This window comes from Solanum verrucosum, unplaced genomic scaffold (genome assembly GCF_900185275.1).
Source record: "Solanum verrucosum unplaced genomic scaffold, falcon-dt-bn FXZP01000261.1, whole genome shotgun sequence".
NCBI lineage: Eukaryota > Viridiplantae > Streptophyta > Magnoliopsida > Solanales > Solanaceae > Solanum > Solanum verrucosum.
Genome location: NW_026019969.1, coordinates 12,610,888 through 12,623,662, shown reverse-complemented (window position 1 = coordinate 12,623,662; position 12,775 = coordinate 12,610,888). Strand labels below are relative to the sequence as shown.

Sequence of the window (12,775 nt, the reverse complement as noted above, 5' to 3'; positions counted from 1 at the left end):
TTCAATGAGTCAAAGTGCTTTTTTTCCTAATATATATTATATTATTTCTTTTCTTAAACACAATTTATTTCTAACAACAATATAACTTTTAAGGAATTTTATTCTTGTTTCTTTTTAAATAAAATTTACCTTAAATAATAAATAAGTATGATAATATTTTTTTTCTTCTTAATTTCAATTTATTAATTAAAATATAATAATTATATGCATTTTTTAGATATACATTATATTACCACTTTTAATATTTTATATCATGTATTATTGAAGATACAATCAATCCATATCTCTTAAAACTAGGATTCATTAATTATCTCTACATTTAAACTTCAAAATTAGTTTTTAATTAAAATAAATATCTTCCTCTCAAAGAGTGTGAGTTAGGGTAAAACTCAAACTCTAACTTTTCCTCAACCTCTTGGAAGATTCAAAATTTACCGAAGCTCCATTAAAATGGATGCTCTACAATTTGTCTACACACTCATCAAATTCTTAGCCTTTGATTTTTTCACTCTCAAATCAATTTTCCACAAATCCACCATTAAAAAAAATTGACGAGGATGGCCTGGGTAGGGGTGGCGGCTAGGGGATGGGGTAGGAGTGACATAAAAAATGAAACAAATATTTTTCAAAAATAATTTAAAAATAAATAAATAAAAAATTGACGGGGTGAGAATACAAATCATTGAGTTTGCAATCATCAATTGATTCAATATGCGAGTTTGGATTAAAAGTTTATCGTAATTAGAGGTACATGTGTCATACCGATCGTGTTGATTTGAGTTTTAAAATATCAAATCAAGCTAGTTGTATAGAATTTTTAATTCTATAAATCAAATCAACTTAAACCAACAAAAGTCATTTTTTTTAACCTCAATTTTTCTCATTTTTTAGTTTTTTTAATAAAATCTTCATACAAACATTTTTTGAGTGTGCTTCAAATATTTCTTTAGTCTCAACCAGACATAATTATAATCTAAAGTGTTTCTTAGAAAATAACATAAAATTATCAATTGCCTTTACTTCTCCCATTGATAACTAATTATCGGTGCTCAACTCTTAGTTTTTCCATATTCAATTTCACATGTTTACAATTTAGTCGATTACTTGTTGTTTGTAACTCAATCTATAGAATTAATTCTACTGAATAGTGTTAAAGCTAATAATCACTTAAACATTGTTTGAATCATTTCATGTGGAGACAATATATTTCTATATTATTTTTAACACGACAAAGATTTATTTTAGAGTATATTTTGTATTGATCATGTCTCGTAAAAAAATAAAAAACAAATGCTTAAATGATAAACACCTTTTATTTTCATATATATAAGATTGTGGGTTCAAATAATCAAAAAAATAAAAAGATGTGAGCTCTCAAAAAAAGGAATAGCAGCTACCTTTAATTATGTTTTTTTGGAAATTAAAAGTGGATATTGACTAGAGCACCGAAACTTAATATATTGAACTAAATTATGATAGGAAGAAGAGGAGTCCAAAGCCAAAAAGGAAACTTTTTTCTTTCAAAAAATTAAAACGGCATATCAAAAAAAAATTAACCAAAAGGGTAAAATTGCTCCGTCAAGAGCGGTTTTTTTCTGACAAAAGTTGTCGTACGTTAAAAAAAATCTTTTTTTCTTCAAAATCGCTGGCGTTAAGAATTTTTTAAAAAAAGTTTTTTTTTTAAAATTTAATATTCTTTTATTATTATTTATGATATATAATTCAATTTTCCTCATGCTTCAACAATTTTATTGAGTATACTGTCCGTCTTGTTTATCATTTTTATATTATTAATAATTAACAATAGGCATGAATATAATAGCACTAGGCATGAAAAGTGCTCCCCCTGCAGCGATGTGTAAGGAAAAAAAATAATTATGACTTAAGTGGCAGCGATTTTTAATGAAAAAAAAAAGAAAAAAAGTTTTTAGACAAAATTACTGCTAGGGCAGCGATTTTTCGTCATTGTGTCAGAGGGAAATTCCTTCGTCAGGAGCGATTTTACCCTTTTGATTTTAAAAAAATTTGATGTGCCCTTTTGAAATTTTTGACAATTTTTTTTTGCCCCATTAGCTCCGGACTCGGAAGAAGAGGGAGATGCATTTCCATGTTAAAAGGCTCAAGTTAGACAAGTTTTTTGGTCTTTGACCTCTTTCATATATTTTTTAAGAAATATATTTCTATTTTTTTATATGATTTTATCAAAATTGGGGCTCGGAAAAGGGAAAATGAAAATTGCAAGGCCGAAATTTAATGTTCATCATCAAAATAAAAATTTAAATAATCGATCTACTGATCTATTAAATCCTCTGTTTCATAATTTAATAACACAAACTTGGAATTTTTGTTTTTGCATCTACTTTTTGTGTCTTTACTCTTTAGTGCTAATTGGATTTCGGATAAGTTTGACTATATTTAACATCCGAATCAAGTGTAACATTATGTTTGTATTTTATATTCTCAATTCATGTCTCATTTTTTTATTTTTTTAGTATAAAAAGGAATGCTGTTTTTTTTTTATATTTAGTATTCAATTATTTAGTTTTGAAAAAAATATTTTATTTTTAATAAGATAATTTATAGCTATATAAATATTATAATTTGTTTTCAACCACAATCTTTTTTATATATATAAAAAAATTAATTAATTTATGCTCATTCAAATATTATCACATAAATTAATACAGTTTGCTTGATGGCCTCCCATGTAGCAGGAATTAAATTAAAATGCACAAGTGGAGGACCAACATCAAAAACTAAAAGTAGTTGCAAAAATGGTCCAAACCATAAGTGGAGATTTGGTTTTAGTTAAATACTTTCGTAAAGTCGTTCTAATAGATGGTCCTTAATAAATATATTTATTGAGAAAGTATTACAAAAGCATACAGAGTAAAAGTAAGATATAAGAAATTGTCTAGGGGTAAATTTGAATTTTTTCTTCAATTGAAAATGGAATGAAAATCTTGGGGTATCTTCCCTTTGTGTGAAAATATTCATGAGTCCTAAAAAAAAGATATTTCCGCCCTTAGTTTCCTTTTTCTCTCCAATTAATAAGTAAAATTTTCTTATAAAAATGGAATTTAAGGCGTTTAAATTTGGTTATGCTAAAATCTATAGAAACGAAAGTGGAATCATATTGATTATACGGAAAATGATTAAATATACTATTAAGTATAATATTATACTAAATAGTTTAAACATATTCTTTTTTATATTTTTTAATTCAAATATATTTCTTCAGTTATAATGTTGGTTCAGATATACCTTTTTCATTATAATTTCACATAAATTTATCCTTAATTTTGACAAATTAAAAAACACACATTGACAAGCTCAGAATAAAATGAGTTATCCAAATTCCAAATACTACGTTTCTCCCCCATTTTTATTTGTCATATTTGCCTTTCATGTACGTACTAAGAAAACAATAATTGACATTTTTATTTTATCATACTACCCCTATTAATTGATGTTTAGTACTTTCTCTGTCCATATTTACTTGTCAATTTTTGAATTGATACACTTATTAAAAAAATTGACATAGTGAGTTTATCGTTTTACCTCTATTAATTGATAGAATTCCAAAATCGATTTATTCATTAAAGAGGTTCTACCTTTTGCAAAAAAACATTAACTCTCTAAATAAATTGAGAGTATAATAGATAAATAATATTTTTCTTTTCTTGATTTGTCAAAAATGATAAGCAAAAAATCAAAATTGGACAAGTAAAAAGGTATAGAGGGAGTATTACTTGAAATATGATTTGGAAAATAAATAATTAATGCTAAAGATAACAGGAAAAAAAAATCGTAATTATCTTTTCTAGTCAAAAATGATAAAGTAAAAAAAGAATAATCTATTTTTAAAATAATAAAGGGAAAATTATGCGGTTAAGCAAACTTATACTAAATTACTCATCATAGTTATAGTTTGTTATAATTACCACTCGCGGCTAACATTATACATTAATTATGTGGGCTGACTTCGAGTTTGCATAATTAGCCACGTTTGTATATGTATAATTCGCCACATTTGTATAATTCGCACCTAACAATTATTTGTTTGATTTGTATTTGTATATGATTGTTTATATTTGTATATGACGATGATTTCATTTGATATTTCAATTTTGTCATCATATACATTCAATCTTTTTGTGTATAACTTTTTAAAGTTTGTATAAACATGTAGTTTTTGGATTTTGTATAATATAATTTATATAATGTAATTTGTATAATATATTTTGTGTAATTGTTTAAAGTTCTTATCGCATACGTTTATGTTTGTATCAATTAGTTATTTCGAGTTTATTATATTTGTATAATTTCAGACTTTATATTACCCAATTATTCAAAAACACGTGAATTATACAATCATACATGTGAATTATACAAATTATTGTCCTCTCTCGCTCGCCTTTCTCCTCCCTCTCCCAATCTCGCTCGCCTCTCTCTCCCCTTTCTCAATTTCTCTCGCCAGAATATACAAATACATATGTATAATATACAATAATCTAACCGATATTCATATACAATTCACCTCTCTCCCACTCTCTGCCCTCTCTCCTCCCTCTCCCAGTCTCGCTCGCCACTCTCCTCCCTACGAATCGTAATTAACAAACTATAGTTATGGAGCGTAATTAGTTTATTTTTGAGTGGCTATATGCGAAAGTTACTAAATAATAAATAAGTAAAAATAAGGAACTTTAGGAATTAGGAATTTTGAGTAAATTCTTTTATTATTCTCAATCGCACTAAATAGGTATATATTTGCTCGAATGGTAAGATCAATAAATTTACTCTCCTCTTATAAGAAACTTTAGGAATTTGGAATATTTCTTGAATAATTTTTCCCCAAATAAGAAAAAAAAGAAGAGGCACGTGTATAATTGTGATAAGTTGAAAACGCAATTTATGTTGTACTTTTGTCAACGAATTGAGATATAATAGATTCATCAGATTGTCAGAGCAAAGCCCTTTTTGATTTGCTCTGAAATCAAGAAAACCTGACAAAACAAAAAGCAAAAAACTATCACTCACTGATACACAAACAACAACAAATATGAATCCTCGAAATTTGGCTGCTATGCTTTCTTCTCTAATTGCTCAATTACTCCTTCTAATTACAGTCATTTTCCCTTCATCAAATCCTCTTTCTATAACTAATTCTTCTTTATCTGATTTTCTTACACCTCTTCTTCTCCATTTTCTCTCTGTTTCTGAAACATCCGCTACTCTTTCACTCATCCCCTTTTCGCGTTGTAAACGAAAACGTACCTATTTCTCAGAATCTGATGTCCCGGCCGGCGAGGGTTTGACCCGGTTCAAACTGGGTAGACCCGACTCGTTTATCCGACGTAACCCGGATTGTTTCAAGAAATTCTTCAATATCAATTCTTCTACTTTTGATTGGCTTTGTGGGTTATTAGAGCCTCTGTTAGAGTGTCGTGACCCGGTTGACTCGCCACTTAATCTCGCTGCGGAAACTAGGCTTGGAATTGGGCTTTTCCGATTGGCTACCGGAGCTAATTTCTCCGATATTTCTCGGAGATTTAGTGTATCGGAATCTGTTGCTAAGTTTTGTTTCAAACAATTGTGTAGGGTGCTCTGTACTAATTTCCGGTTCTGGGTTGGGTTTTTGAATTCGGGTGAGCTTGAGTCTGTTTCGAATCGATTTGAGTCGATTTCGGGTATTCCTAATTGCTGTGGAGTACTCTGTTGCGTAAGATTTAAGGTTAATGACGAGAGTATAGCAGCTCAATTAGTGGTTGATTCATCATCCAGAATTATTAGTATTATAGCCGGTTTTCGCGGTGATAAAACTGATTTCCAGGTCTTAAATTCATCAACTCTGTTCCAAGATATTGAAAAAGGAACAATTTTTAGGAATTCACAAGGTTTGGAGATAAATGGAGTGGTTGTGCCTCAGTTTTTAGTTGGGAATGGAGACTATCCTTTGTTAAATTGGTTAATGTTACCATTTGATGATCCTGTTTCTCAATCAAATGAAGAGAACTTCAACAATGCAATCAACGTAATGCGTTTGCCATCAGTTATAGCCGTTCAGAGCTTGAGAAATTGGGGCGTTTTGCGCGAACCGATTGAAGGAGAAATCAAGACTGTTGTGGCTTCTATTGGTGCTTGTTCGATACTTCATAATATGTTGTTATCAAGGGATGATTATTCAGCATTTTGTGAGGATTTGAATGATTATTCATCTGACAAATGCAAGAGTTCTTTGAATCTCGGTGAAAGTAAAAGTGTAGCATGTTCTATTAGAAGTGCGTTAGTCACAAAAGCAACAGAGTTTCAGTCACAAAAGCAGTAACATTTTTCTACTACTTATTTTAAAGGCAAAAGAACATAAATTCATTCATCTAGATTGTCAATCTTTTTACTCAAAGTTTCAACCTTTTTGGGCTGTTTTGCATAACAGCAATAAGATGTCCCCCTTTTCTCTTCTTTAACATACACAGCTCTTTCTGGTTGATTGTCAATGAACTCGAAAGAAATTCGTTATGTGACTTGCTACAAGTAGAAGTGATTATATATACTGACGACTTGCATTTGACCATAATATGTATATTGTATTGTTGGGTATGCGAATAATGTCCTATATATAAGGTACAGTGATACTTTTTAAGTTTTAATGGGGTGAGATTTTTCATGGAAAAATGTGCCGAATTTGATCCAAATAGACAATATCATGACTACATCATGTTAAGAATATCTTTGACCTGTTTTAGTCCAACAACTAGTATCAGAGCTATTGAGATGGTGGAGTGATGTTCAGCCAATCTACAGGTCGGTTTACTAGTTTTACCCATAGTTTTGGAGACGAATACACACACAAAGAAAAAGGCAATGGCTGTTGTGGTCACAACACTCAGTTGATGTGGGTGCATGGCACACTGGTTCAATTCTTAATATACTCACAAATATCACTAACATCTAAATTAGTTATATGTATGTCTGGTGTGCCTTAGAAATGTTATCTGAAACATTTTGCTATTAGACCTGCACTATGTCAGAGTCAATTCCAGTATGAATATAGTTTGAGCTGTACCTTGTTTGCTTATATATATGGATTCAAACAACTGATTCCAAAGCTCGAACCTAAGTAATAGATAATACGAAACAACTTTCATGTTGCTCCAAGTCTCCCTACGGTATGGAGAAATTGTCTAAGCACAGTCGGTACACGGAGACAGTTTTACTTGTACTGTGTAACAAGGCTGATAAGGATGAGGGATGTTCAAACAGCAAAAAGGGCAATAAACTCAAAATACAAAATGAGATTTTGGGAAGTTACTCTGCCGGATAAGATTAGAATCGTTATAATGTTGCTCAAATATTGCTCAACCTTACCGTCAAAACATAAGACTACCGTTTAACGTTTGCAATAACTTATAAAACTCTTAAATCTGGTCTAACATTTTTTAAGAATTTCAATTTGCTAGCTCAAAGAATTTTTAGGATCATGATCCAAACTAATCTATAAGTAGCAAGAGAACTAAAAAAGAGTTTCATTTACTAAACAAATGTCCTGAAATTCAAAAAGGACAACATGCGAAAATTTCAAGATTTTTACACAACACAATAACCCCACAATCTTAGCGAATATATTCACTATATAATCTATGTATAGATAGCATGTATATGTTATACACCAATTATATACTAATTAAATACTTGTTATACATTCAATATACACCGATAACAATTACAGACAGCTATAACTTTTTTATTAACTCTCATAGTACTGGTTAAGTGTAACAAATTGTTGGTTTTTTTTAAAAATAAAATTTAAAGTATGAATTGGACAATGAAATTGGGAAATGAGAGTATTTGTGCTTATAAGTTATATATATGTATTGGACAAAATTTAAAGCATATCTTCTAGCTTAGCTCATAAAGAAAGTTTTTCCTCACACTAGACTTTGGATTTGATCAAATCTTCTGATTAATATATTTTTGTATCAAATTTATTTCACGTGAGACTTTATGAATGATACCATTCGAACAGACACTGCCTTTATGTCTGCACTTGTCTCCCCTTTTTTCACAACATTCTTCATCATTTTTAAAAGCAAAAACATTAGTATATAGTGTGTGATTTGCTCCACCAATTAAATTCGTTTAGGTTTTGTAAATTGAGCTTACAGAATAGATTTTCGTGTTACCATGAGAGGAACGACTAATCCATAAACCTTGAATAATAGTGACATGATTAAATTTTTTAAAGATACTAACAAATTGTGAGTTCAATTTTTTTTCATGCTTCATCTATTTTCTGACTTACTGTTTCTAATACATCAATGTTTGTTGGTTATCATAAACAAGGTTTGTTAGTAATAACTACAAGTCCTCTTATATTCGTGCCACGTAAAAAAAAATTGTGAACAACAATAATAACAAATTCAATATAATTTTATAAGTAAGGTCTGAAAAAAATAATATCTACACAATTTTATTTTTATCTTATGAAAATAAAATAAAAATATTTTCGATAAGACTTTTCGCTTAAGTAAATTCTACCAACAGACAAACATATGTTTGAAAACTCAACTTGAGGCTTTTATAATATTATATTATATTACTATATTATTAGTTTCATTTTGCTTAATCAGTGTCTTTAATTTAATCTAATCACCGGTAAGCACCTAACCAGCCACCACCTCTGACTTAGCCATACGAAATATATTATCCTCCCATAAGTATAACTCTGAGAATATTATATTCATTTAAAGGGGGAAAATGTCAAAAGGCTTTATCAATTTACTACTCCCTCCGTTTAAAAATAATTGAATTGTTGAGACATTTTTCATATTTCAAATTAATTTAATTGTTCAATCTTCAATACTACTTTTAGAATATTCTTTCAGTTTTACCCTTCATTTGAATTTTCTATGTAATGCGTTCAAAAACTTTAAATGTTTTGAATTATTCTAAAGATTAATTTGACGATAATTAATAAAGGCAAAAATGAAAAGTAATATCTAACTTATGTCATATATTTTTTTTTCTTAAAGGGTGTAAAACACCCCAATAATTCTAACTATTTTGTCATTGAGGCAGTATTATTAAGGTTAGGGTAGGGCAAGGCAGGACACACTACGGGGGCAGATCTAGACTGAACAAGGTGGAGCGAGGCAAAATAATGAAAAAAGGTTACATAGGACAGGTGGGTCAAAATTTTAGCGGGTCAAGGCTCGTCCTATATCACCCTGCCAAGCCCTACCCTAATTTTAGTTGTATTTTTCATTTTCCGAGAGTCAAACGGTAAAAAACTGAAGAAAGACTATAACATAGACTGTTATGACAATTGTTTTTTGTTTCATTTGAAAAAGATTAATTAATCCTCCAAAAAAATGATCATAAATGAAAAAGAACTTCAATTTTATTTTATTTTTTGAAAAAATTGAAATAGGGAACAAATTTGACCAAAGAAGTCTCTCAAGCTTTATTATTTTATATACTTCTAAAAAAAAATTCTTGGTGAACTTACCTACAAAACTTAACATTGTTAGCTGGACTTGGAATATCTAATTCAAAATCTTCATCCAATTAGGCACATCTAATATATTCTCTTTTTTATTGTAACAAATCATTATAATTGATGTCGTTGTTTATTTCGATACCACCATATACTAAAAGAAATATTAGTTTAAAATGTATAGTAATTATGCTTTAGATTCTATATTAAAGGGTTATAAGAAAGTCAAAGTGGAGTTGCTATTTGACGTCATTTTATCTTATTTTATTACTTCACCAACAAAGGAAAAAAAATAGATGGAAAAAGTCACTGATCACCGTTTACCAACTCTTGCCATCATTGTTTTGTTATTCTATCAAAATTTAGTGACTTTAAAGTTTTCTTTTTACTAGAGAAAGAAAATGATTTTTCACCAATCACTGATTAAACGATAATATATGTGAATTTAAGAAATTAAAAAGATGAATATTGGAAAAGAAAAGAAAGTAAGAGACATTTTTAAAAAAAATAAAAATCGAGGATGATATATAATAAGAAAAAAAAAGTGAAAATAATATCATATGGGTGTGACTCTTTTTTCTGAGTTTATTAACTTAATTATTAATGCTTTTAAGTTTGAATAATTTTTAAATATTTATTTTTAAGTTAAAAAAATAAAAATACTATCAAAAGTTATAAGCACATTTAAATAAGTTCTAAGATGTTCTGCTTGATTCTTTAGGTTAGCTAAGCGGATGAGTAGCCGTTTGACAGTTTTTTGTTTACGTACCACCGAGCACAATTTTATTGTGCTAAATTTGAGATAAATCATTTAGTATTAATTTATTTTTAATTCACTTCTCAGATTCATAAATACGAAAAATGAAAATATAGAACATCATTTTCATTGATGAATAAAAAATTGTATGTAACTCATCTATTATTCGTCAGTATGGACAATATGATGTTACACATATTGATTAGAGATTATATATTACCCACCATTATTTACCATGTCGACACCGCTAAATTGAAATCGTATTCAGATACGTAGTTGTTTTTAATAAAATTCAACTATATTCCCGAAAAAATATTTTTAAATTTTTATTTAAGCTTTGCTAAACCAAAAGCTAATTGACAAAGTCTACTAATTTCAGGTCCCACTTCAAGCCAATCTTCTTCTATTTATCTTTTTAAAAAAATAATAAAATAATGATATTTACATGTAATGTAAAATAAATTAGTGCATATGTTTGTTACGTAATATTATCATTTTATTGATTTGTTTGATAACAACATATATGCCTTTTAAAAATATATTTTAAGCCTCCAAATATCATGCATGGCAGAACAAAACGAATTTGATTCCTTTCCATTTTCCCACATCCCTGTTTATTTTATATAATAAAATAACACAAACTAATGGCACGATTTATTTAATTATATTATACAATAGTCTCGATCATGGTTAATATTTAGGATAAACTACCTTATTAGACATACATCACTACTATATATACTAATATTATCTTTACTTTCAAACAATAACATATATTACCACTTTTAATATTTTAAACCATATATTAATATATTATTTGAAGATACAATTAGATTATTAGATACCCATATACCTTAAAACTAAGATTGATTAATTATCTGTTTAATTAACTCTTTCACTCCAAATGAACCACTATCTCTTAACTCTCCCCTCCCATATTTATCACTCAATTATGTCTCCTCCTTAATGATTCAAGAATTTCATCGTACAATTTCATTCCAACAATAGCTAATCTACTCTCTTCTTCTCAAGTGAAGAAACAAGTTTTGAAGAGTTGTTGAAAATAACAAATTGATTATTATTTTTTCTAGGACACTTGGGACAATTTTTTTATTTCTTGCTATGTATATTGTAAACAATTCATGGCTATACAATTAATAGTGGAATGTTTATAATTGTTGGTTGCAATTGATTACGAATTGTGTATTAGAAAGTGTATATATATTAACGATAATTTTATTTATGTTATTGTGATTATCTTTGTATATATTGAAAAACATTTATATATAATTTATGGACCACATTTTATGATTTACAAATGGAATTTTTACGGACCAGATTTCTTGTACTTATAGACTTTTTAGGACCACTAAAAGTTATTCTGTGTATTGTTTTTAGGACCAGCACACTGGTCCCAAAACCTGATTTCAGGACCACATATTTTCTAGTCCCTAAAGCAATTTAGCGACCAGATGCTAGATCCCATCACAATTGATCTTTAGCGAAGAAGCCTATAGGGACAGGTAGCGATCAGACTTTTCTGGCCGCTATTGCCCTTTAGAGACTAGAATTAGACTTTTAGAGACCACTTTTCCCTACGTAATTGAACTATTTTCTTGTAGTCGATTATGTTATGCCACAACGCAAAAGGATCAAAGGGAGTATTGTAGAGAGTTTTTATTTGCTGGTGTTCTTCTAAGGCTTTCTTTGGTTACCGTAATATGGATTTGGTAGTACCAATATTACTTTGATATAGCCCTTGAAACATGTGTAACCAATAAGTAGTAATCTTAATTAAGATCTGAGTTGTATTTTTAGTAATGGGGTGTCTGACCATGTATATGTATCCACCATTAAATTTCGGATACATGATTTTTAACAACACGATGATATTAATGATACGACAGATACTCTACAGTCGTGATTTGTTCCTAAATTCATGTGATTCAACTACATTTCATATTTAAATACACATAATTAAATGTATATGCTTATTATGTATTCGAGATACATGTTTTTGGATATAAAGTATGAAATTTAAATACACATAATTAGATGTATATGCTTATTATGTATTCGAGATACATGTTTTTGGATATAAAGTATGAAATTTAAATACACATAATTAGATGTATATGCTTCTTCTTTTTGTATATTCCATATTTAGATACACATAATTAGACTAGATTCACTGCACGTGCGTTGCACGTGGTTGGCTAGTCTCGTGATGTGTTCAACTGTGAAGCATTAAAGAATGAATACTCGTTTTGTTCCATATATGGAATATGTCTTTAAGGTATTTCTTGGTATGGATGTTTCTTAGTTACCAAATATTAGTTCATGCTTACAATTGGGCAGCATTAAAGCATACACACTCTATTTGTTCAATATATGGCATAGGTCTTAAGAGATTTGTTTGTATGGATGTTCGTTAGCTACCAGATATTTGTTTTGAAATAATACTCCATTTCTGAAAATTGTCTTGAATTTATTAGATGCATTTAATGGTGTGGAAGTTCAAA

At 29.0% G+C, this 12,775-nt stretch overlaps 1 protein-coding gene across 1 annotated transcript; it reads left to right on the top strand.

The window, feature by feature from the left end:
* Positions 1–4,976: 4,976 nt before the first annotated feature.
* LOC125816394 (protein ALP1-like) lies at positions 4,977–6,452 on the top strand. The gene has a single exon (XM_049495999.1). The coding sequence runs from the start codon at positions 5,063–5,065 to the stop codon at positions 6,326–6,328; it is 1,266 nt and encodes a 421-aa protein (XP_049351956.1). The 5' UTR covers positions 4,977–5,062; the 3' UTR covers positions 6,329–6,452.
* The last annotated feature ends 6,323 nt before the right edge of the window (positions 6,453–12,775 follow it).